Raw genomic sequence first — 26,528 nt, 5'->3', positions numbered from 1 at the left:
GAGCAAAGTCTGGCTAAACCAGAGCACAGTGCTTTTCTACAGCCCAGCTTGTATTACACCTGGACTTCAAACCATCCTCCCTTAACATTACACCTTTTGTCAGCTGCTGATATTAAACTTGCCTCTAATTTCTTTGAGAGTGGAACAGGACAAATAAACCATAGATGCTAATGGCCGATTATTTAATTATATTTTTTCCTGATGCTCCAGGTCACGGACTCAGACTATGAGGACGAGTTGCCAAAGCACTCCTTTGTGAACCACTACATGAGCGACCCCACCTACTACAACTCGTGGAAGCGGCAGCAGAAAGGGGTGAAGCACCCGGCGTCCTACAGATACGAGGAGTGCACCGCCAGCGAGACGGAACCCTATTTCCAGACTGTCATCACGACACAGAGCTCAGGAGGGGTGTACACCCCCACGGGACAGCCCGCGCCCGGCTCCCGGACTCCAGTGACAGGGTTCTCCTCCTTCGTCTGAGCCGGGGCTGGGGGACACGGCCGAGCCCCGGGTGACACCCGGGGGGACCCGTCGCAGGGACTGTGTGCGCGTGACCGGGGCGGTGAACTGTGGGTGACTCCTCTATCAGGGTAGAAACGGATGGGAACACACATGAGGCGGGGTTGGTGTTTCGTTTTTTTTCCTGAAGACAATCAACTCTAAAAACAAGAAAAAAAACACGGAGCTGAACGAGCTGAACGTTTGTTTTAAAAAAAAAAAAAAGAAAAAGACAGAAAGGAATTCTGAAAAGCGATGATTTTAACCACTTGTGAATAGTAGGGGTTTTTTAACCGCTTTTTGTAACACTGCTTCAGGAAGCAGCTCCCACGCCCTTCTCTTCCCTCTTTCTTTCTCTCCCCTCCTTCTGTCCCACCGTTCCCAAACAAGCAGGTGAATTCCCTAGATGCAATGAGTGACTTCGTGATGTGATTTGAAGAGAAAACATAAAACCTTCCAGGCTCCTTTTTCTTCCTTTTTCTCTACTCTTTTTTATTTCTTTTTTTTTTTCCTCTTTAAATTTTTCCCTTTCATCAAGGTCAAGTAGAAAAACACAGAAAAGGGACAAATTTTTAGGTGAAAAGCAGACACCTCCTCTCTCCTCCTCTCCTTGCTGCTCCCCACATTAGGAGCACTGGCTGATCAACGTAGGCTCAGATGTGTCACTCTGCTCTAGCTCACTACTGGTGTGTTTATACTGAATTACTGACCTGCTTTTCTTTCTTCTTCAAATGGGACCTGCTGCATTCTTTAAATATTCCAACTCCAGGGCCTTTGGAAGAGAAGATGGCTCAAAAGAGCACTGTAGGCAGCGGTGGGTGAAGCAAATGGGAAGAATTCAGATGCAAGGTCAGTTTATTTTTGGCGTGGCTCTAATCCTCCCCTGTGGACTGCGTGTACCATTTGAATCAGTCATTTTTTAAAAGTCAAAGGACACAACCCAGCAAGCCAGAGGAATTTTTCAATTACAATTGCAGTGACAAGCTAGAGAGTCTACTAATTGATGAGGGGTTTGATCATCAAAGTTATCCTGCCCTGCCAACAGAAGTTGAGCATCCTTTCTCACCCAGACACTGCAGTCCTGTTTACTGGTCTGTAAAAAAGTACACAGTGGCAGGGTTTGTTTGATTTTATTTCTTTTAGTACAAAGACACATCACACAGACTAGGAGAGTTTTGGTGTCCACAGGTGCCTTTTATTGATTCTTCAGCTTCGTATCTGGGAGAAGCAACAACATGTCTCCAAATAAAGCTAACCAGGTTTTTCAGGCATTAGGGCCATGAATTACCTTGTGCATGTTTACAGCCTGTTTGTGCACTTGAAACTGTGGCCCTTGGAAAGAAGAGAGGGGAGTTTTAGTTTATCTTCGATCCTTTTGTACAGCTCACTTTTTGTTTTTTTTTTTTCTTTTCTATCCTTTTCCTGAGTCTTTCATGTTTTAGCAGCAAGTTATTCACTCACAAGGAAGTTGTCAGAATCCAAGGCCAGCCCTTGGACCTGAACAGTCCTGGTTCACCAGACTTTTTATCACAAGGGTTTCAAAGGTGAATTTGGAAGGAGGCGAGTCCTTGCCACTCCAGCATCTGGCATTTCCTTCCAGGTGGATCAGCCAGAAAAACTGGTGCTTGCTAAAGTCCCATCAGGGCACATGTGGGCACTGTTACTGTTGAAAATTGCCCCTGTCCTCTCTAGGGATGTTGTTTTATGTCATCTGGGGATGCAGGACATCTGTGGCATGGGGCGGTGGTGTCTTCAAGGCAGGTTGTTGAAACCAACCTGCCCATGAGGCCTGGGCAGGAGTATCCTGGTGGCACCTCACCAGAACAGTTGAGGTTCAAGGGCAAGCTCAGCCTTGCTGTCACCTTTCAGTGCCTCTTGGACAGGGCAAAGGATCTCAGAACTGCTTTTACTCTTTGGCACTGCTTCTGAGCACTGCTGCTCTTGGTGCATGCAGATTCTGGATAGCTTTGGCACCGGATTGCTGTTCCTCTCCAAAGGCTCCAGAAAGAAAAAGTCCAAAACCAAAAACTCCAGTGGGTGTGTTTAAGGGCTTTTGAGTTTGGGATAATGATCCGCAGCTCATTAGATGGCAAGGGATGCACAAAGACAGGGGCTCGAGCCAAAACCCTGTGAGTCATCCCCCTCTCTGCACCTGGGTAGGATGTGTGTGGGATGGAGAAGGGGCTCCAAAGAGGATGACTTGGAGTTTGCTGTGAAGAGGAATGCAAAGCAAACAAAAAAACCCACTGCCTTCTGTGCACTTTGACTGTTCTCTTAAGCCATATGGACTTTGCTTTAATTACTGAACTGCCAAAATTTGTTTGCAGTCTGAGTTTTTTGTTTCTTAGACAAAATTATCTACGTGGCTTTCTGTTTTGTTTTCTTTTTCCTTTGTTATTTCATGCATCAGATTACGTATTTTAAATGCCTTGGTTTTATACATTTGACATAGCAGTGCAATTGCTCTTGGAGTTTTAATGGCGCTTATCCAACAGGTATGAGAGGTAGTGCTGCAGGAGGAGCCTTTCAAGGACCACTAAGTACTTCGGGATATAGATTAGTAGGAAGCAGATCAAACACTGAAGAGTTTGCTCCAAAGGAAAGCATAGTGTGAGTAGCTCCATATCTCCTGAATATTGCCAGATCAGAATTGGTGTAAGGTGCAAGGTTACTCCCTGGGGCTGATCTGATACCACATTGAGCAAAAACAAAGCAAGAAAACCACGGGGAGTAAAGGAAATGGACTTTGTGGCCACTGCTCTGCTGAAGGACAACACGGGGAGCAGCATTATCTGTACAAAGCAAGGAGAAGAGACTGTTCCTTTTTCCTCAGAACCAGCTGCAAGTAAAAAGCCTGAGCTTGCTGAGGACCTGCTGAGTTGGCTGTATGGCTCTTTTCTTCTGACTGCTGCCGAAATAACAGGTTACGTGTGATTCCTTAGGACCTGTTGATCCAAACGATGGTGTTTTGTTCCGTTCTCATCCACACTGTTGTCGCTCTCGGTTATGTTTTGTTTAGGAGTTGGCTGTTCTGACATGGGGGTTTATTTTCAATAGGCAGTTGCAGAGTGTGGAGGTGCAGTGCCCTGCTCAGCCCTGAGCTGAGCACAGGACAAGTGTTCTGCTGCCCAGGATCCTGGGTAGCTACATGGATGATGCCTATGTCTCCTTGCTGATGTGCTGTACTTGTAAAATATGGTTAATGGGTAGGTTTTATTTACTTCAGATATCAGGTAAATTGTTTTATCTGGAAGGACACACTCCATCAGTTAGCAAGAAAGCTCTATTTCACAGCTGCAATCTTTGGGAATTGCAGCCTTGAAATACAACTTTTAAACATTAGTTGTCATGTTCTAGTAACTTCACCCATCAAATCCACTTCCATTTCCATCTTCCTGTTTGGAACAGTCTTGAAAAATGAAGGCTTATATTTAAAACGCATTCTTAGGATGGTTTATTTTTATTTATTTATTTACCTTCCCCTTTCTCAGGTCTCTTGATGGCTGTTACTAAAAAGTAAAAACAGCATCATGAAATGGCCAAGGGAGACATTTCAGCAAACAGTTTAACAGGAGCTTGTTTTTCATGCAATAGCCATAGCAATATCCAATTTCCTGCAGGAAAAAAGTGCCCAAGTCTTCACCCTCTCCCAGGGCTGAGACGACACCAACCACAGCTGTCACCAGTGCTCCCAGCACCTTGTCCCTGTCATAAATCACGTGCAAAAGTGCACCATGTGAAAGGAGCTGTACTGTTCCAGCCCACTCCAAGTGGAGCATTTTATCCCTCAGTACTCCATATCAGACCTGGTGTGTTCCCACCACAGCCCACACCCTTGGGTGGAGCGTTTTCCATTCCCACCTTTTCATGCTCCGATGCTGGTGCAGGGCCAGCGCTGTGGGTGCAAGTGGCAGCGGTGACAAGGGACAGGAGAGGGCACTCTCTTGCTTTCATCTCTGACAGTCTCTTTTTCCCTACCCTGGGAGTCAGAAATGCCTTCATGGGGAGGGCAGGGAGAGGTGAGAGCACAGAGCAAAGGGTTTCATCAGCGTTTACTTAAGGAATCACACTGTGGCCAGCAATCCCACTTTTACTAGAAGTTGGCATTACTGGAGAGAAGAAAGAAAAACCTACCCAAAAAAAACCCCAAAACAGAACAAAACTATTGCCCAAAAGGATTTTTTCCTCTTCATTTTGAGTGTTAAAACCAGTGATGTTTTGCAGATGGGCCAAGATCTCATTTTTCCTACTTATACCCAGGTCTCTGCCAGAAACTGCTGTAGCAACTGTTTAGACCAAATATCCAAGCCTATCTTGACATGGAGATACATTTATTATCTTTGTCGTTGCTTCCCTCAAGAAATCCAGTGGGTCATCCAAAGATTATCCAATCTGCTTTCCAAAAAGGGAGGAGAGAGAGACGTTTATACATACAGAGCACCGATGTCTTTTCCCACTCACTGCTTTCAGATAAGCAGGCAACTTGTTTGAGAAAAATCCTTTTAAAAAAGGAATTTGTCGGGAAGCTTTAAAAAAAAAAAAAAAAAAACAACAAACCACCAGACAGGAAAGATAACCTTTGGCAGAGTCATTAGAAATCCTGAAGTCTAGAAACCTGGGACATGTAAGACTGCCCATGATGCCAAGACCTCCTGTCTTTACTGATCTCCTGTATCAGTAGCAGCCAGAAGGGCACGCACACAGTGAGGGGTGGTATTTGGAGAGGAAAAGCCATCACAGAACATCTGGTACATGGGCAGGTTATACTGCAAACAGCTTCCCTCAGCCTGGAGTTCCTGCTAGTTCAGTCACATTCCCTAGGTTGTTTTTATAGGTTTTTGCCAGCTCGTGTGGAATCCACACATCATCATGGCATTACTAGAGGTGGGGGAGGGTGTGTTGGTGTGGCATTTAGACAAATCCCCACGTGTGATGATGTGGTTGTTTGTACAGTACCCATTGAAACCTTCTTATAGAAACTACCCCTGGATTTAGGAGCATTGAACATGTTGGGTCTGAAATGGCTCCACCTGACAAGTCATAGAATCTTAGAATGGTTTGGGTTGGAAGGGACCTTAAAGATCATCTCATTTGAATGCCCCTGCAATGGGCAGAGACAACTTCCACTAGACCAGGTTGCTTCCAAGCCCAGTCCAACCTGGCCTTGAACACTTCCAGTCCCTTGGGTTCTTTGTATTTCTGTACTCCTTTTCTCCTCCCCCAGGCTCCCCAGACAAACAAAGCTGGCTTGCACTTTGTGAAGGTGTAAAGTTTGCTGTGCCCAGGTAGTAGAGAGCCACAGCAGATAAGCACACACAGAACAGTGGGACAGGTGAGATATGTTTGAACAAGGAGTGAAATACCATTAGCACTTGAGATTCAGGCTCTGACTCAGACTTTTATCTTCTCCAAGCTGCCACCTGCCCACTTTAAATGGCCTTGGGGCCTCAAGGCTTGGCAGGAAATTCATTATTCCGATGCTGTTTGATCACTGTGCACTTTCTTGGGGCTTGAATCACTGGATATAGAGACAGGAATGGGGTTGCAGAGCTTTATGTCAAAGTGTTTTCCCATTTATGTCCAAATCTCTAGATCTGGGCATTTCTGCTACCATGGAATGGTGGCGTTCTGCATTTGGGGCACCCAGAAAGTGCCACCAGCACTCCCCCTTCGATGCCATTACACCCCTGGGCAGTGCTGGGACCTGTCACCGTACAGTGGGAGCTCTCAGGTAGCAGAGAGGTGCAAGAGCCCCATATTATGGTTTGTAGCTGGTCACTTTGCCACTCTTGAGATGGAGTCCATCCTCTGGTTTGAGATCTGCTGTCAGTTTAGGGGTAGGACCACCTTACACAGCTGTGTTTGAGTTACCCTCGGTGTACTGCGGTTATCAGATCGTTGCTTTTAATTCAGTGTCTCCTTGGAGATTCACCCTGGATTTTTGTTCCACACCTCTTGTTAGCCTCACCTTCACCACTCCACTATTTTATATGAGAAAGTTACTTCTTCTTTTGCAAACTTGCTTCTGATTAAAAGAAACCCTTTTTGAAACCGCTGTGTCCTTGGTACATTTATTTTGTGGAAGGGGAAAAAGTACTTTTCTAGACTCTTCTGTTATTGAAGAAGTTTCTGGGTGCCTTGCCAGTGTGCTCACAAGTTAACAGCTCAGGACAGTGAAAATGTAACGGGCTGAAATTCCTCACTGTTTGTTCTGGACTGTAAAATCTTATAACCCCTGCTGCTTCTCAGCTAAACTGACACTCTCAAATAGTTTCCACCCAAAATTTGATCAGCTTTAAATATTTTATTATTTTGCAGTGATAAACTTCCTCCAGATCCTTAATACAAGAGAGTCAGAACCCACTTAGAAACAGAAAGTCACGAGGCCAGCACTTTTATTGCCTTTGTCCCCTTGCAAATAATATTTGTCCTCCCCTGCAGTGTTGTAGCAGCCTTTAATCAGTTCCCACAAACGTGCAGATGTTGGGGAGGCAGGACCAGATCCCAGCTGGGGGAAATCAGGGCAGCTCTGTTATTCCAGGGTGGGTGGTTGTGCTTTTCACCCACTGAGCATCTGGCCTAGAGAAGTAAACTAAACTCAGTCAGGTCAGCTACAGCTCTGGTGGGAGAAATGAGGGCAAGAAATCAATGTTTTCCAAATGGGAGAAGGGAAGGAAAAAAAAGTCAAACTGTGAAGGAAAGAATTCATATTCTCCTGCTCCTGAAAGGGATATTATAAATAATGCAGTGTTGTGTAAATACAGGCAGCCCTCTGCGGCTGGGAGCTTGTAATAACCCAGAGGTATCACTGTACCCATTTTGAAGATGAAAATCCTCCCGCCACAGCATTTCGTGAACGAGACATTATTCTGCAAAATTGCCATAAGATGCAGAAGTGCTTTTTTGAGGCCATTCAGCTCCAAAATGTATCATCCTCCAGCTTCCAGCCCTTACTTACTCTTCTCAGGGCGCGTTTCCTCCACACATGTTTTTGTGGCTGGGATTGGAGCACGGACCTAAACATGGGAGTGGATGGGAAATCTGCCACAGCATTTGTAGCCTAAACAATACCAGAGAAAACAGATTGGCTTCCCGCCCTGCCCTGAACAGCACAAGCAGTGGCTTGACTGAATCAAGTAATCTGGGCTTTCATTACTGATCCTTTTCCTGCTATTTGTCTCTTTTGTTCCCTCTTTTTCCCCTCTGCGTTTTTGCTCCAGGGTTATTTATTTTTCTCCTTGCTGCTTTTATTTTCTTTTTCTTTTTTAAGCCTGCTTCTTGTTTTTTATTATTTTTCCTCTCCTCCTCTTGCCTCACTAATTATTTTCATTTCAAACCTGCATTTCCCACAAAATCAAAAGGAACTTCGTGTGACCATGTGTTTTTATTGGGTTTTTGTTCACTTCCACTGTGCCCCAGGAGTTCTTTAGCTTTGCTGTCTTGTTTACTTGGGAATGCTGGGCACGTCCCTCCAAGCCAAGTTGGTGTGGCCGCTGACTTCCCAGGCTGGTTGAGACCTTCATTGAGTAGCAGTCGGCATGTTCATCACCATTTGTTAACGAGGTAGGATAATCCTAAATCAGACATGTTAAGTCATTATTTAAGGTTTTAAAAGGCAAATTTGTCAGCGGGCGCTGAAACCTGTGAAGTCTTGTGGAATCAGAGGATCTGCACCCGTGTGTGGAGTAACAAGGAAACTGCAAACCAGGGTTGTGTGACAAAAATGTGTTCAGAGGAAGAAGCGACCGACGCCCACGGTGTCATTCAAAGGTAATTCCCTGCATTGTGCAACTTCCAAGGGGGTCCGTGCACCCGTCATGCTGAGCTGGTACACACCCTGGAAAAGCAGCAGGAACAAAGCCACAGACTTGTTCTTCACCCTGAGCTTTGCTAATCTTGAGTTTGTGCCCTTTGTGCGCTTGACAGAAGGTGTAGATAAGGCTAAAAGGCAAGTTTGAAAAAAAAAAAAATAGCATGTGTAATATGGTCTGGGGCCTCATGCCAAGAGTGACAAAATGCCTTACAAACACAAGTGACCTCACCAGAGCCCTGTCAGATTGGGAAGGATTAATATCCCACCTTTGGTAGGAGGAAATTGAGGCACAGGCCAGCTTTGCCTGTGGGACCAAGCTGCAGTCTGTGGCTGGTATCACTGTGCCCAAGTGGCCTTGATTGCAAATGTCCTCAGCACAGGGCGAAGAAAACACATCTTTCTTACAAAACAGCAGGATGAGTTATTTTTGGGTCTTTATAAATTGTCTGTTTTCCAGCACTATCATTCTTACCCTACCAGGGGAACATGACTGACCTAATTAGAGTCTAATTCCAACAGTACAAGGCTCAACTTGTAAATACAAACTTTTCTTTTTAAATTTTAAGTTATTTTTTATGTATGTAAAGGCTTATCTGATTGGTATAAACACTCCAAAGGTGGGGAGCAGGGGAGGAGCAGGGCAATGGGAGTCATCGGAGATGCTGAACTGTGGAAAATTTGGGATGAACAAGGGCAAATTTTCAGATTGATTTATGAGACCGTGACTTAATCTGCTGGTAGACTGTATCCTCTGGGATTAAACCTCACATAACCTGATGGAAATTAGGAAATGTTTTATGCCCCACCATGGCAGAGGAAGGATTCAGTATTTCAATCCTCTGTCCATCAAAAAATATCCAGGGTGATTGATGAAGACACTTTCATTGATCCGTAGCTGTCTCCGCACCACAGAAGAAATTAAAAGGTGAGAAAAAGATGCTCGTTTTCAATGAAGCCCATTCCATGAAGCCAGCAAGGGTTAATCCAACCAGCCAAATGCCTGCTTTAGCTGCAATAGAGAAATCCTCCCTGTGGGGTTGAGTGATAAACCTTCTGCCACACCTGCTTGGATTCTCAAGGACGGTGCCTGAACATGTTGGGGATGGCTCACATCCAACAGCTGCTGACAGGGAGTCCACAATGCTGAATGAATCACAAGCCAAACAGCTTCATCCTTGCCCTTAGTCCATACACTGAATATGTCCAGAAAAACATCCAGAACCCAGGCACTGGAGAGAGAAGCAATAGGCCAAACTCTGCCCTTGGGCAGTGATGTGGCTCTGAGCACCAGGTCTGGCCGAGCAGAGATCCTGGCTCTAAAAGAGATGACACTCACTGGGCTGTTTCTAACATGTGTCCTCGTGAGATAGGGTGGGTTTGGAGGTAAGGACATTCTGGTAGAAAAGGCTGTATGTCACGTGTTTAGAGCTGATGTCTTCAGGGTCATGTCATGATTTTTGTTTCTTTCTGGCTTGACTTTTTGGTTTGGAAGTGGCTCGGCAGAAATTGAGGTCATTGCAAATGATGCAGTGATGCTTTCTGGAAAGCACTGGCTGCCCTGTCTGGTGAGACCAAGCTACCAGCTGGGAGGTCTAAAAAGGCAAAGAAGTTCTGCTCTGGTACAATGTGAGACAGGCAAAGAGAAGCTGTCCTTGAAGGATCTGGTATCCAAGCATGAGCAGAGAGTGCACAAAGCACTGCCCTCTCCATGTCTTCTGTAATTGGTTCTGTGCTGTAACACTGGCTGTGGCTTATAATTTTCCATCCTTGCTTAGAAATTATAGAGGATTGAAAGGGAGATGGGTCTCAGCTGTTGAGGCTTCAGGAGCATTCAGCAGTGTTGCTGGATGAAAGGAGCAACGTGGTGTTTCGCTCTGTGGAGGTCTCAGAAATACCCAGGCATGAAGCACTGTGTGGTTTTGAGCTTGGTGAGAGGGAAGGCAGAAACTGGTGCCAGCCCTTGGTCCTTCCCTGGCTGCTGGAGCTCTTTGAGGATGTCATACATCTGGTGCTTTCCCATTTAGTCCTTTCGAGAGGCTCGTTTGAGAGCAAGGTTTGTAAGGAAGAGCCAGGAATAAACAGCTTGCGATCCCATTTGTGGGACAAGAGGAAAATAAGAAGAGAATTGTTAAAGATGGGACAATCAGTGAATAAAAGCCTGGTTATTAACAGGGCTGCCATTTTGCTATGGCTCTTAGAAGAGTGTTGTGTGTTACGTGACTTCTCCCACAGTATGTGGAGGAAAGGAAAACCTTTGTGTCTACAAATACAGCAGCTACAAAGCCTGAGATGCAGCAGAGAGTGTATCTCCTGGGGGTAGCCTTCTACCCAGTGGTGTGCATTCACACAGGACTTCTCTTCCCTTGGCCTTGGACAGTGGTAAAATCACCTGTCCTCTAGGAGGGATTCTGTAGTTTAAATTTTTGTATCTCTGTCCCTTTGGGAGCTTTTACAAACTGAAGTTCTGCATGAGGCATGAGGTTCAATATCATCTTCTGTGCCTCATCAGTTCAGTTGGTCTGAGATGTATTTGTCCCATTTTTACAGCTATGACTATGGTCAGATATCACAGTTCATGTCTCCTTCTGTTTGCGTTAACCATGGTGACCATCAGCTTTTGAACCCCCACATACCTCATTTTCCTGGCCACTTGTTCCCTCTCAGCACAGAGGAGTGCAGGGTGTTGGCAGCAGCAGAAGAGCTCTGTGCTCCAGGACAACAGTAACACAAACACAGGGAAAGTATTCAATGCATGAAAGCCCAGGACCCTGCTGCTGCTGGGATAAGGAGTGGTAGATAATGTGTGAGCTAATATTGACCCAGGATTGTTGCTGGGGTGGTGTGGCAAGAGCAAACATGCCAGGATCACTTGGTGGCCGGAGGATGAGCAGGGAAGGTGTGCAGGGCCATGGCTTCAGTGCTGTCCAGGACCATTACAGGACACTGCCATGGGGGATGCAGGGTCACACTGAGTCACTCCTCTTCTCCCCAGGGTATAAAAATTAATAGTCTTTTTATAGCCCTGTGCACACTGCCAGGGCTTCTGCAACCTTGGGATTTGTTATTAACAGGGAAAGCAGTGTCACTGTGCTGGTGTCAGTACGAAGGGCGATGTCTGAAAGGCTGAGGCCACATCTGCTCCTGACCCAGAGGAGGACATTCCTTTTGGACCACTCTGGGTCCTTCATAGGTACAGATCATTAACCCTGGAAACATCACTAGGGCTGTAAACCAGCTCTGTCTTCTAATATATAACCATGCCTGTAGACCAGTGCATTGAAGAGGTCACTGGCCATTGATGTGACTCTTACCAATGGGGTTTAACAGCTCTCTTGGAGACATCTATTAAATAAGTTATTATCTGAAATGGGAGAGGGGGCGAAAAGTGACAGTTCTGTGAAAGAGGTGAATTAGAAGCAGCATTGATGTCAACTCGGACTCTGCTGCTGCTGCTGTTATTTTTTCCTCGTTTTAGCACATCTGCTGCATGAGTGCAGTGGGGAGCACTCTCTGCTCCCCTTTTCATACCACAAGATGTTTTTGCTGGATCACCAGCCTTGGACAGACAAGAGCTGTGTAGCCCAAATTGGGCAGCTTTCTTCCTTTCTCTAAGACAAGGTGCTGGGATGCCATGGCAGCCCCTCACCTGCAGCACTGTTGTGTGGTTTGCTTGCCCACAATGCTAAACCCCTTTAAACGTTGCCAGAAAAATTATCTAGAGAGCCTTTCCCTCTGCTTTATCCCTCCTGGGTGCCATTTCAGTGATACTCACATTAGAAAAATAGTCTCAGTAAGTACAGATTCTACCACTGCATTTGGTCCAAAGGGCTGTGTAAGTTTAATACATGAAATTTGTACAAAATTATCCAACAGTGACTGTTCAGGATGGCCCCACCTGCAGCTCTGAGACGTGGCAGCAATTTTGTTTGGGAGGTGGATTTGCTATCAGCTATGATTTTCTCAAATCTCTGGAGCTATGGAGACAACGGTGCTTCAAGGGGCGTGCAAAAAAAGCAAATCAAAAATCAGATAAATAAGGAGTTTGCAGAAGTTCACTAGCCACGTGCACACCCTGCAGATGTGGTTTCCAGCAGGGTGCTGCAGAGCCTGGCTGTGGGAGCCCTGCACAGCCATGTCCCTGCCACCAGCCCTGCAGGTTTTCCCTCCTGAGTGCTCATCACCATGGGGTCACAGGGTGCTTTAGCATGTGTCTGCTGGGAAGAGAAGAGCTCCTGATGTGAAATAGGTCTGGGGACAGTGCCATTGTCCCTCCTCCAGTGCATGAGCACTGAGGGTTTGATCAAGCTCTGCATTCCATCTTCTCTGTAGAGCGTCACCTCTATATGAGTAGATTGCTCCCACTCAAACCTATTTTGGACAAACGAGTAATTTCCATGCACGTAAAGATGCTGCACAACTTATTTACATATTTCGGGGGGTAGCTAACAGCTCCGTCCTCAGCACCTCCTGCCCACATGGCCATGCCCTGGCGGCTTCCTGGGGCTTGAGCCACAGGCTGGCAGGTCACCAAAGCCACTGGTGGCTGCAGTGGGACATCAGGCAGAACTTCCACCCACACAGGTTGTGCCACCATAGTGCCTTGTCCTAATGCTGTATCCTTCTCCCCACAGAACCTGTGGTCCAGAGAATGTGACTGAGGGTAACAAGCCCCTCTCAGTCTGGGCACGTGTTTTGTGCAGGTCTGTCTCCTCCAGCCTGGTCCCTCCTGGACCCCAGTTAGGAGGTGCAGGGCACGACACGTGGAGGTTGGTGGAGGAAGGACGAGGAAAGGTGCACCTGCACAGCCATTCCTCGGGAGCTGGGACAGACGAGACACAGCAGCAGCTAACGCCCTTTGCTTCACTTGGACAAACCACCCTTTCAGCAGCTTCCAGCCCCAGCGGAGCACAGCTCGGGGACCGAGACTCCGATCCCGGGGCACCCGCCCGGGGCTCGGCCTTGAGGGAAAGCGCCGCCTCCGCCCGTCCGTGCCTCCCTCACGTGATGGCGGGCAGCGCTCGGGGCCGTGCGGGGCGGCGGCGGCAGGAGCGGGCGGGCGGCGGGCACCATGCAGCTCCTGCCCAGCTTCTCCCCCGTCACCTGGCTGCTCCTCGTCGCCTTCCTTTGCCTCGTGGCCCTGTAAGTAGAGGCCGGTCCCGCCGGGTGACCGGGGAGGAGGCGAGTTCAAGTGAACCAGCGCTGAAGCCACGCAGGGACTCCCGCGTGGTCACAGCGGGCTGGTCGGGGGGGCTGCGGGGCTCTGCTGCCAGCGGGGAGGGAAGGAGGAAGCTGGACTGGACGGGGACAGAAGTAAAAAGGAAATCCTTTATTTTATTTTTTTTTTTTTTACTTTTCTCAAGGAGAAGTAACTTCCGGGTGTTTCAGGGGCCGGGGAGTCCTTGGGCTGCGCCAGCTGGGAGCAGGGCAGGGCGATGCCGGCGCTGCTGCCGGCAGAACACCCCCATTAAGTAGTTAATGTTGGCAAAACTTCGGCTTATGTGGCTCGGGGGAGCTGTAGTGAGCTATACAGGCAAAAACTTAATTTTGCTGTGTTAATTTATGTCCCTGCTGTGCTGCTGTGGCTCGACCACCTGAGCATCGCAGGAGGTCTTTGCAAAGACAAACACAAGGGCAGGTCTCAGCCCGAGAATTTAAACGCTCTGAGACCTCTCCTCAGCCACCCGAGATGCAGTTGTCTGATCTGGGCAACTAAAAGTGCCCCTGAATAAAGACCTGAGGTGTCCGTGTACACCAGTTTGGCAGGGCTGGGATGCAGCTCCTTTCAGCTCGTCTCTTCTATCAAAATGTACCCTGAATTATCTTGTACCCCAAATTACCTTGTACCCCAAGTGATGCTGCATTTATTCAAAGAGTATCTTCAGCAGGGCTGCTGCTGCTGGTCCATAATTTCAGCTTTCTCTGAGTGACAGGAACCAGTTATTTAAGCAGTTCACTGTGCTCAGGATGAAGAATCTTCTCTTTTCATTGCATAAATGCATCTCGCTTTTTGCTTGGCAGCTATGGGATATGGCCCTACCGGACCTTCAAGAAGTTGGGAATTCCTGGTCCACGGCCTCTGCCCTTTCTGGGAACTTTCCTGGAGTACCGGCATGTGAGTACCAGCAGCTGCTACTCTATAGCTGCCTGAGGTTCCTCTTGTGGATGGTGCTGTTTTTCCCGTTCTTTGAACATCTCTTTCCTCTGCCCCTGCTTCAGCTGGTTGCAAATGATGCTTTTAGGTAGGAAGCTCTTTGGACACACAGAGAACATAAAAAGTCAGGCTGACCTGAAGGATGTGTGCTGTATTTTAAAACTACTTTGTAATTTAAATTATTAGTTTCTCCCTGTGTTTCTGCTTGCTCTTGAGCAGCTGAAGTTCTGTTAGAAACAAAATAAAAAAATATTGGAGAGATGCCTAAGGCTGCTATTTCTGAGAACTGCCTGTTTCTTTGCCCTTTTTGTCATCAACATGAAGAGGCTGAATTAGCCCCAGCAATGCCTCATCCAGCCACTTGCTGTTGGGCCAGCCTGAGACTAAGCCAGACAAATATTTGTTTTTTCTGTTTCTCCATCATTCTTCCTTTGTGCAAAAAACCCTCCATCCAAATTATAGAATTTAGCACAAGAGGGATCTTAAGCTGTGCCAAGGGAGGTTTAGGTTGGATATTAGGAAGAAATTTTTTGCAAAGAGGGTAATCAGACATTGGGATGGGCTGCCCAGGGAGGTGGTGGATTCACTGTCCCTGGAGGTTTTTAAGATGAGACTGGATGTGGCACTTAGTGCCATGGTCTGGGAACCACAGCAGTGTTGGATCAAGGGTTGGACTTCAAGATCTCAGAGGTCTTTTCCAACTCAGGTGATTCTATGATTCTGTGATGCTAAATAGATTTTTAGGTGAAACTCAAATATTTTTGACTTATCAAACCTAATCAGATAACTAGGTAGTAGCTGATCTCAGGTAACTGCTAATGCAGATCAAATGTATTGGCTTCAGTAAAAGTGGTGTTTTACTTGGGTTTGCTGGGTTTGCTGGGTTTGCAGCATGCACGTGATCTCTTACTAATGCTTTAGTGAGTGTTGTGTGTCCCATAAGTTTCATCCGTACATGTAACTTCAGTTAAAACCCTAATGGAAACAAAACAAAAAAGCCATGTTCACTCCAGTTCAGGAATTGCAGTGGAAGATCATATGAGGACAAGGCAGTAGCAGCTCTCACTTGTTGAGCTGAAGGTGAAAGGACACCCTGGGATCTGGTTCTGCCTCCTAACTCTGCTCACACTAAAACAGTGTACCTTGTCATACCTTGTCTTCGTTACATTTTTGGATCAGGTTGGCTGGTAGAAGTTGATAGTGCTTTTTTTATTCTTTTTTCTCTCTGCTCTCTTTTTTCTCTCCAGTGCAAATGTCCCTTAGGCATCTACGTGATGCTTAAGAGCAACTGTGCACCTCCCAACCTCAACCTCTGCCGCTTACAATGGGTCTGTGGGATGCCCTGTGCTGCCAGCTGTGACCTGCTTTAATCACTTTTTACTGGCAAACTGTTCATTTCTGCTTTCTTCTTTTCCAGGGAGTCCACCATTTTGATCAGGTGTGCTTTGAAAAGTATGGAAAAATCTGGGGGTGAGTTTCTGCAGAACAAAACTACCTGTTTGGGATGAATGGAAAAAGGGACATTGCCATCATGTCACTCAGCGCTGTAATTCCAGCAGTGGCAGCTTGGGAAAATCCAGGTTCACCACTGGGAAAGTCTCCGCCCATCTCTCCAAGGCTTCTCTCCTGCTGGGATTTCAGTACGGTGCGGGGCTGGGATGATGGTGGCCAGTTAGGGGGATGATTTGTTTGCATAAGCTTTGAAAATAACCTCCACTGCTTGGTGTCAAACTGAGCCTCCTGCCTTTGAAGCTGCTGCTCTGTCTGTCTGGAGCAGGAAGCGAGCTGCAGGCTGCCACAGGGTTTTTCATCTTGCTCCCTGCTTCTCCAGAGCTGGGGCACAAGCTACCTTTCAGCCTGCTTCTTCTCTTCCTGCACAGCACTGGTTTTGTGCAGAGCCTTCTTATTATGCTTCTATTGAGAACCTCTCAAACTGAAGCAAAATTCCTGTGCCAAAAAAAAAAAATCCTGAGAGGCTTCATGAAACCTGACGCATTTTTTTCGAGAGATTAAATGTTCTCAAGCTTCTTGAAGATGGCAGCTTCCCTCAGCTGTGGCCCAAGGCTCCCTGCCCTTTAGCCCACACCATGACTTTTAAGTTCTTCTGTCGCTATTGATTGGAAAATGGAGGAGACAGAGGAGTTTTTCACCAATCAGTACCTCGTAGGCCAGGCAGGAAGTCTCTTTACCCCACAGGTAGGCTGTTCAGCATGGATTTACTGTTTCCAGCTATCAGGAGCAGACACAGAGCTCAGACAGCCCAAGTGCAGGGGATCAGCACTGTGGCAAAGGCTGCCTTTTATCTAAACCCACGCCGCTTTGTCAACTCTTTAGTACCACAGACAACTGCTAGAAATGCTCATGCTGTCCATGTTTGGCACTTTCTTTCCCTTTCTTCTGTTTTACTACATAATAAAACAGTTCCAGCCTCATCCTTTTGGTGGTTTAGTCAGAGGGGACTCAACTGGCCCAAACCCTTTGTGCCGTGGCTCTGGCCACAGGCAGAACAGGCTGCCTCTGCTCCAGCTGACCATGAGCAATGGACTGACTGTGGGTTTCTCGTGGCTTAGGTTTTATGATGGCAGGCAGCCTGTGCTGGCTGTTTTGGACCCCATCCTCATCAAAAACATCCTGGTGAAAGAGTGCTACTCCATTTTTACCAATCGCCGGGTAGGTACCTAGTCCCGTGCTTTGCTCTCCAGTACAGAGCACGTGCAGCAAGAAGGGGATTTCTTCATGGTTTCTGTTCTCCTCTGAGCCCTTCAGTAAGTACTGCTCTCTGATGTGCCCCAGTTTATTGATGGTAGCAACATCAAAACTCTGCTAGGGAGGTGTATGGGCCGCTCTGGCTGGCACATTGGGCCATCAGCCTGGATGTACCACAGGGCTGATGGTAATTTATGACTCTTACACTCTTATTTCCATTTCTGTTGTTTGCTGGTTGAGGTAGAGCTCACATGACTTTGGGGGCCAAGTGAACAATCCATAGTGGGTTTTTCTTTGCATTTCTGTCATGTGGAAGGGGGCTGTAAAGCTTCACCTGTTTCCCTGTATAACCATGTCCCTTCTGCTGCAACATTCCCCCTGTGCAGAACTTTGGTCTGAACGGGCTCTTGGAGTCGGCCCTCAACGTGGCTGCAGATGAGCAGTGGAAGAGGATTCGTACAGTGCTGTCTCCAACCTTCACCAGTGGGAAGCTGAAGGAGGTAAAGCACAGGCCACTGGTACTTTGCATCAATAGCTGGAGGAGGACTGGGCCATTTCACCTCCGACAGGGAAGTCGCCCTGTTTGTCAGGACCACATCCATGAGCACCTGCATTGTTGGTACAGTTCAGCAATGCAGTGTCTGTCTGCCATCGTGGGGATGGAGTCAGGAGATGGGGGATGAAACAGCTCACAAGGCTGTTGGCCCTATGGCCTGTATTTTCATCTTGCTAAGCACATCACTCAATCCGTGGTTGTCCATTTTCCATGCACTCGAGCCATGTTCAATCCCAACTGGAGTGGATGCTTAGCTGGAATGGGAGCTGTGTGTGGATTTTAGGAGAAGAGCCTTGCTCAGTCATAGTAGATGAGCTCTGTGGACAGATTGTTAAGATGAGAGAAAGCAATGTCTGAGACCTGGAAATGAGACCTCCCCAAGCCTGACTTGGCAAGTGGCAGGTGGCAGGGTGGAATCATCCAGCCTTGTTTGGTGGCAGGGAAAGAGTCAACAGTGCCTTCTGCTTTGGTTTGCGTTTCAGATGTTCCATATCATTAATCACTATGGTGAAAAATTAGTGGAAAACATTGAGAAGAAAGTGGCTAATGATGAATTCGTGACCGCAAAGGAGTGAGTAACTGTGTGGGGCTGACAGGAAAGGGTTTGTGTTCAGTGTGGGGAAGGGGTTGCTTTGGAGGGTCTTTTCCATGCTGCAACGTAGATCCCTTGTGAGCTATGGAGGCAAACTCCACAGCAGTCATGGGCATGGCATGTTTCCCAGCAGTGGGCTTGCTGTGCTCTGCTCTGCTCAAGGGGGTAGCTGTGCTCTGTCCCCTGTTTCATTTTACTGGAGATGCATTTTGAGGAAGGAGCAGGGACTGTTCCAGAAGCTGTGCAAGATGTGGTATTTTTGTATGTCATTTTTGCAATCTCTTTTACAGATGGAAGTCAGAATATAGTCTTTGTTACCCCAGACTGCAGTTCAGTGCTTTCCAACTGCAGCTTAGGATTTTGAAGCTGAGAAAAATTGGGGAATGAATGCAACTGGGGAAAACTTGGGAAAGTATAATGATGGTTACTGCTAGATTAGGACAGACCTACTATGTTTGCATCAAGAGAGATTCCCTCCCACAATGATTGTTCCTAGATGAGCTCTTATTTACTGTTGTGGTTGGGTTCATCTCATTCGCTCTCACTTCTTCTCTACTCAGCATTTTTGGAGCCTACAGCATGGATGTGGTGGCCAGCACTTCTTTCAGTGTCAATGTTGACTCCATGGGCAACCCCAATGACCCCTTTGTCACCAACATTAAGAAATTTCTCGAGTTCAGTTTCCTGAGTCCTCTGTTCATGCTCTTAGGTATGACACACCTCATCTCATACAGCCCTGAATCAATGTCAAAGGTGGTGACCATCTGCATTTCCTGGTAGCTCCCTTAGTAGCTTTGAGTCCTCTTTGCCACATGGGAGATGCTCAGCACTTTGCAGGATTAGATTTACCCTAGCAGATCTGCAGAATTATTTCCCCAGGGAAACCGCAGTCAGGATTCGTACAGACCATGTGGGACTTTGCAGCATCCTCCTGAAATCAGAGACCCTGTTTGCAGAAGCATGATGGAGAGCAGCTCTGTCACAGAGCAATTTTTTGGGTCAGGGCCCAGATTTACCCTTCTCTTTTCTACGCTTTGTGCCAGTTTTGAGTTTCTCGGGGCCCTTTTGAGCTCAAATGTGTTGTTCTCTTCTTTCCTTTTAGTGTTGTTCCCCTTTGTTATCCCTGTGCTGGAAAAGATGAAGGTGACTCTGTTACCCTCAGACGTCATGAACTTCTTTAAGGATGTCTTCATGAAAATGAAGAAGGAACGGGAAAAGGGCAGCAGCACGGTGAGTCCAGCCCAGGCGGCCTCTTCTCTTCAGGAGAAGTGTGTTGTCCTGAGTGCAAGAGGGACCTGGTGGCACCTTCAGAATCTGTGGTGGATCACCTGCTCTCCAAAATTGCTCATGGCTCACCAATCCTGAGGAGAGGCAGAACCATGCCCTGCCTGGGTATCCCAAGTGGAGAAACTGTCTGTGTTCATAGAGAGTCTCTAGTCCGGACCTCATCATGCACTAAAGCCATGAACTACCACTGGGGGGCTGTGCCTGGAGCAGATGTCTCAGCAAGAGACTTGTGCTGGACAAGATTTGCTTTCTCCTCACCCATATCTGACTGCCTCTGTCTGTCCCCAGGACCGGGTTGATTTCCTGCAGCTCATGATTGAATCCCAGAACTTGCAGGATGGCTCCAAGTCTGCTGAGGCCGACTGGGACAAAAGTATGTCTTCAGATCTGTCCTCCTCTCAACAAAAAGCAGTAGTTCCTTATTGGGTTGAAGGAGGGAAGTAGGGAGAGGATTTTAGTCGTTAATCCCGTGCAAAATTCAAGGTCTCGGTAGTGGGGCCATAATGATGTTTATTGCGAATCAGCCTATTTTCATTATATCCCATTTCCTGGGATAAATCCTGAGGTGTGTTTGTGCAACAAAGGGTAAAAAGAGTATTTCCTTACTCCCATTTCTTATATTGTCTTCTCTGAAGGCCAGCAATGTTGGCTGTGTTTCAAAAAGCACGCAAAGCACATATGTTGTGTGTACCTTGCTCATCTGTCGGCTCATCTCTGTCCCCCATCCTGGGTAAACTGTTAAATTAAGAAATAATGACTCAGCCAAGTATAGTCCCAGTCCATCAACCTCAGTCAAGTCAGGATGCTTGTAAATTTTGAGGTGCCGGGACAGGGTATTTGTAAGGACACCCTGCACTGCAGGCTGCATCCTGTCGGTGCTTGAACCCTGCTGCAGTGCCAGCATTAAATCCTGGGTTCTGCTTATTATCACTGCCACATTATGCTCAGGGCTACTAATCCCTTGGCAGTGCAAGGCTCACCTCATGGCTTAGAGGGGATGCTGGACATCTCTTCCTCTCTATCTTTTCCTGACATGTGCTCCTATTTTTTTTGGTTTTGGCCTAGGAGCATTGTCCTAGAAGATAGCAGAGTCTTTCTGAATCAGGCTCAGGCTGCACATACCTTGGTTCTGCTCTTAAAGAAAGCAAGGTAACACTGCTGATCTTGATGGCAGTTCTCTGGCTCTACAACTGCCAGATCAACCCCTTTGTGGTACCAGAGGGTAAGCTGGAAATTTCCTTTAGGAGTAGCATTACCTAGATTGGTAGGTGGGATCCTGAATTCCCAAGGGTTAGTTACTGTTGTTTTCAGCTTCGTGTATGTGCTTTTATGCCTTTTTTCAGCATTAAGTGATGAAGAGATTCTGGCCCAGGCTCTTATCTTTGTCTTTGCTGGTTATGAGACCACCAGCTCCACGCTCAGCTACATAGCCTACAACCTGGCCATCCACCCTGACGTGCAGCAGCGACTCCAGGATGAAGTCGATGCATACCTGCCCAACAAGGTAAAGGAGGGTGGGAAGATGCTGGGGTTGTCCCTACCAGTGCCTTGCAAACCCTGAGCCAAAAGCCAGGTTGGAAACAAAGCAAGTGGCTGGGGTGCTGGCACTGAGATTTCCCCTCCCCTGGTCTCTGATGCCTGAAGTGGAAGCACTGTGGGGGTGTTGAGGTGGGAGTTGGAGTCCTGTGCTCACAGCTGTCCCAATCCCCTCCCAGGCCACTCCCACGTACGACGCCATCACACAGATGGAGTACCTCGACATGGTGGTGAACGAATCCATCCGGCTCTACCCCGCTGGGGGCCGACTCGAGAGGGTCTGCAAGCAGACGGTGGAGATCAGTGGTGTGACTATTCCAAAGGACGTGGTGGTCATGATCCCAGCCTTTGTGCTGCACCGTGACCCGCAGTACTGGCCAGATCCCGATGAGTTCAGGCCTGAGAGGTGAGGGCTGGACAGGGGGAATAGCTGCGTGCTCAACCTCAGCCCTGGGAGTGGAAATGGCAGCAAAAGTGGGGAATGTATGATTATAACATTTAAATTAGGCATTTATCATTGTCTGACATCTAGTCCCAGCATTACCGTGAGGGGAGTTTTATGATCTACATCTATAAACTGTGCATGGAATTTAATTAACTGCATTGAAGGGAGCAACAGTGAGAGCAGCTCCCAGCAGCTGTAACACTGAGGGGTTTATGGCCAGATATTAAAGCAAGAGTCATTGGGTGACTGGCACAATGCCCTGCAAATCAGCAGTGGAAGGGCAAAGATGGGTAGGAAATAAAACTTAATTTTTAATTCAAGTTATGAAGCAATCTTTGCTTAGGAGCTCTGTCAGACCCTGCAAAATGAGGCAATAGCCCAAGGCAGATCTGGGAGACCCTGGGCCTGTTAGTCTTCAGGTGGCCACAAAGACATTGAGAGTTAGTCCGGAGAGAGCAGGACCAGACCTTGTGCCCTTTTACCAGGAGCTGGAATACCCCTGAAAGCTAGTTCTGATGTGGGGATGTGGTGACCTTTGGGACAAAATGTGGCAGCAGTATCAGGCAGAAGTTAGGGAGGGAGGTGGGTGCTGCTGAAGTCACCTGTGGAACACCTTGTGTTGAATTCAGGAGGAAACACCCAAATGGGAGTACGCTGGCAATAGACAGGCTACACCAGTTGCTCCAATAGCTCCATCCTTATTCCAGTTGACAAACTGCATGGGTGGGTGGACAGGAGCTCTTTAGGGATCACTTGCCTTGCTGGGAGTTCATCAGAGAGATGTGCTGGTGGCTCAGTAGCGAAATACTTCACTACTGACTTAGCGTGGCTGAGGTTTGTACCTGGACCTCATGCACTGGGAATGAAAAGCCTCCTGGCATGAAAACTAACTGATCACTAAGAAGTATTACTGAAAATGCTCAGTGGCAAATTTCTCAGTGAAGCTGATTGTTCTTCCCTGTTTCTCATGATGAGGAGAGGAATGGCTGGCACGTCTCAAAAGCAACCCTGCCTTTAGTCACGCAGGGGGAGAACGTCTTTGTGTTGGCTCAGTCCTTTGATCTGCAGGGAAGCCGCGAAGCTGTAGACCTATGTGTTTTAGGGTTTGAAATCTGGGTTCGGTTTTGGAGTTGAGAGGGAGTTCTGAGAAAAAGAGTAGTTATGAAACCCATTAGCATATTTCAGGTATTCCCTGGTCACCTGATGCACTTGGAGTTGCACAACCGACTCCGAGCAGTGGGATAAAAGCAGAGGCATAAGGTATCTATAGAGACAGAAATAAGGGACTTAGCTGGATTCTTCTAATATGCACAGAAACACAAAAAGCTTTTGCCTTCCCAGACCCCTCATCACTTCAGATCTGGAAGCTGACACATCCTGGAACAGTAGCTCATGCTAACTTGGTTTTTTTTTGGTTGTAATCAGGTTCAGTAAAGAGAACAAAGAGAGTCTTGACCCCTACACCTTCCTGCCATTCGGGGCTGGCCCCAGGAACTGCATAGGAATGAGGTTTGCTCTCCTTGTTGTAAAAGTGGCTGTGGTCGTCCTGTTGCAAAACTTCTTCTTCAGAACCTGCAGAGACACACCGGTGAGGATATGGGATGATGTATTTCACTATCTGCCCTTTACTCCCACTGAGATGGTCCTACAGTTATATGGGAAAAACTGTTAAAATCTTCTCAGTTAATTTTAAGTGGTTCACCACAAGTTACTGATACTTTTTTATTTTAAGCCTCTACAGAAACATATTTAATGTTTTGACTGAAATCCTTGAAGTCCTCTGTCTGTCTTTGGGTGCACCTGAGCTGTGGGGTGCTCACTCCTCCACAGTGCACTGCATGTCTGCCTCAACCCAGCTTAGGGAGACCCTGCTCCAGGGAGCAGGAAGGGACTGTCCCCCCAGCCCACACCAAAGCTATGCTTTGCAACACAAACATGGCATGGTGAGGCATCCCAAGACACCAAAATTTGTCTCTTATGGGCCACCAGGCAGCCCTAAAGGATAACAATTTTCAAGCAAGCACAGTCTGAGCTCAGTTTGAATTGGCGACCCTCTCCCTCTTTGAGGCAATACAGGATCCCACTGGGTTTTGGCTTTGCCTGGGGTCCCAGTGAATGCTGCATGCAGTACTGATGGGACAGGCCTTGCAAGCTGGGGCTGTTTGACATAAGATAAATGCAGTAGCTGTTGGAAATGATGTGTCAAGCCAGCCCTCCTGAGAGCACAGCAGCTCCCTCAGAGGCAGGTAGCACGATGGTGTTGGTTTCCAGCCCAGCCCAGCTCTCTGCACCGGCTGCTGCAAAAGGCTGTGCCATTAATGTGTTTTGTTGGGAAATCAGAGCAGAGGGGCCAGCAAGTGCATTCAAAGGACATTTGTTGTAAGAAACAGAGAAATCCTTATTAAATTATTACTTGGCACGGGTGCTCAGCTGGAATCTCTGCAGATTCAGATTGCAGCTCAACTAGTAACCTGGAGGTGAAAGACTGTAATAGTCCATTAACAATGCAGTGACCTATCCACCCTCCCCCAAGTCTAATGACATTTTTCTAGTCCTCTGCAATCCATAAAATTGATTCTTTTTATAACTGCCTTTAATTAAAAGGAGACAAGTTAAATATGTATTGTATTATTGGTGCCCATAGGTTTATGGGGCTCTTTCAGCCCTTTTTTCTGCAGAAGATGTCATGTACATCAGATCAGAGTGGGAGGAAAAAATTCATGCTGGAACATCCCTTTGGAATATGTACATGGAAGCTGCAGCCTCCTCTCACTTCTCCACTGATGGCACATTGGGCTCCAAGCCACATTGCTTAAATTTCCTGAAACAAAGCTTACTGGGATATGGGGATTTGAATGTAGCTTGTCAGGCTGAGTGTATCACCCTTGTCCTGATGGGGTGTGGGAGAGCTCAGATATGAGCAGCATCCATTAGGGGATGATTTAAAACACTCTCCTTTCCCCTGCAAAGTGAGTCCCTCCAACACCCACTTTAGATGTTGTTAATGAGATTTCCAGCCTACCCCATGAAAACCTTTTCGTGTGAGGATGCTTTTTCTTTGGTACTTGGTCTGAGCAGCAATCTTAGTTTTGTTTTTCCTGGAGAGCTCATTGCTCCTCCAGCTCCCATTATGATGTAGTTCCCCTTAGTGCTGACACACTTTGGCATTAAACAAAATGGCACCGTGTGCCCCTCCTTGGCTGCAGCTCCCTGCATGGGTGTTGGCTGCCTTTCCCTCCACGTGCAGCCTGTTGATCAGTGCACTGAGCTCTTTGTACCACACCATGTGAAAGCCAGAATTCAGTAACCAGTTTATTCAAGAGCTGAGGGCTATTAAACACCAGCTGGTAGCTGTTTTGCATGAGCAACAGTGATAGTCCTGCTGTAAGTACACCTGTAAGTTAGGAAGTGCATTGAAAACGAGTGGCAGCCGGGATGTATGTGAGCTGTAGGGCTCCTGTTGTTGTCGTGTCTGTCATTTTTCCCAGCTCACGTGGCTGTTTTGGTTTTTTCCTCCTCCTCAAGATCCCGCTGGTTCTGGACTCGAAAGGTTTCATGCAGCCAAAGAAGCCCATCGTCCTGAAGATGGTCCCCAGAGGCCAGGCTGACCTGAAGAAGTGAAAGAAGCAGGAAAAGAGCAAGAAGCACTTACTTGATGGTGTCTCCTCTAACTCTTGAGAGGAGCCCAGGCTGATGTGTGCGCTGCAGGAATGTCAGAGGTGCTGTCCCCCATTTCACAGGGGTTTGGCCCAGCATAATTACATGAGCATTATCCTAATGAACATGAGCCCCAGGCCCCGCTGCCCCCAATCACAATACGCATTTTGCAAGACCCTTTGCACTTGAGTTATTTGGGCATTTTTTTCTCTCTCTCTGAAGAGGCACTTTCCTAAGCAATTTGATTCCAGACACTGTCAGTCTCTTCTGGCAGTGTAATTTAAATCAAGATAGGGAGAACAAATTGCACATAGTTAAGTAATGCTGCCATTGCTCCTGTTCCCACTGCCTGCTGGGTAACTCTGTGTGTCTTCTGGTTTTATTCTCTTGGGAATGCAGAATTGTCCAGGGCTATCTCCTCAGCTCTGTGCTATGACCCTGACAAGTGTTAAAATGGTCACATCCTTGCAGAACTGAATGCCTGCAGCAAAATTTCTGATGCTGATTTATTTAGATTTTTGTATGATTTTAGATGGCTTTTGCGTGATTTCAAGTGCAGATGATTGAACTGGAGGAGCCCAGAGAGAAGCAGTTACCCCTGATGTCTAGAGATTAGCAGAGTGGGAGAGGAGTGTCCCACATGTGTTTCCTCATTGTTTGCTTATTGTACCCTGGGCATGCAGCCATCACCCATGGAAAGGATTGTCAACACAGGCACTGTCCATACTGTTATCATGACACCTTTTACTCTGGTTTATATCAGGCCATTGTAAGACCAACTTAACTGAATTAATAATGGTGCAGGGTGCAGCACCGAGAGCCTTCAGATGTCCTGGACAACCCTAGTCTGGAAAAAAGGTGCCTTTGGCTATTGAGAGCTTCAAAGTCTTGCCAGACTTTGTCTCCTTTTATAGATTCTAAAAGACCTGTATGCTGACATTTGGTATTATTCCTCCAGAAACTGGAGTGCTAACTGCAATAAAAAGCTCACTTACCTCTTCTGTAACCAGTTGATGCCAATCTCTGCTTCTGTGCTTTCTCCATACACAAGTGACTCCATCTGAAGGTCTCATAAGTTTTTGGCCAGGTGACAATGTCCCATCACCTCTCCCAGCTGGATTCTTCACTTCTTGAGTGGGATCCTCAAAAATCCATGCTACAGAGTGAATATAGAAGTTCTCTTATGTGTTTCATTCTTCTGCTGTCACCTGTTGGCACCACAAATCAGTGAGGACGTGGTCTTGCTAGTCTCAGCCAGGCATTTGTCTCTCTGTGAGAATGGGG

General features: G+C 47.2%; 2 protein-coding genes across 2 annotated transcripts in view; both read left to right on the top strand.

The window, feature by feature from the left end:
• Positions 1-6,552, top strand: part of SDK1 (sidekick cell adhesion molecule 1) — a gene marked incomplete at its 5' end in the record, with an annotated part of 210,307 nt that extends 203,755 nt beyond the window's left edge. Inside the window, one exon of the mRNA XM_039381463.1 lies at positions 211-6,552. Within this exon, the coding sequence (XP_039237397.1) occupies positions 211-483 (273 nt within the window). The remainder of the gene's footprint in view (positions 1-210) is intronic.
• A 6,722-nt stretch (positions 6,553-13,274) lies between these two features.
• Positions 13,275-26,250, top strand: LOC113983773 (cytochrome P450 3A29-like). The gene is made up of 13 exons (XM_027713234.2): positions 13,275-13,453; positions 14,333-14,426; positions 15,883-15,935; positions 17,036-17,135; positions 17,558-17,671; positions 18,210-18,298; positions 18,880-19,028; positions 19,422-19,549; positions 19,895-19,979; positions 20,950-21,110; positions 21,322-21,548; positions 23,013-23,175; positions 25,113-26,250. The coding sequence occupies exons 1-13, from the start codon at positions 13,383-13,385 to the stop codon at positions 25,206-25,208; spliced, it is 1,530 nt and encodes a 509-aa protein (XP_027569035.2). The 5' UTR covers positions 13,275-13,382; the 3' UTR covers positions 25,209-26,250.
• Positions 26,251-26,528: the final 278 nt, after the last annotated feature.

The sequence above is a fragment of the Pipra filicauda genome, unplaced genomic scaffold (genome assembly GCF_003945595.2).
Source record: "Pipra filicauda isolate LSUMZ 115617 unplaced genomic scaffold, ASM394559v2 scaffold226_size1812527_pilon, whole genome shotgun sequence".
NCBI classification, from domain to species: domain Eukaryota; kingdom Metazoa; phylum Chordata; class Aves; order Passeriformes; family Pipridae; genus Pipra; species Pipra filicauda.
The sequence above is the reverse complement of the archived record's forward strand: the minus strand, read 5'-3'. Positions and strand labels throughout refer to the sequence as shown.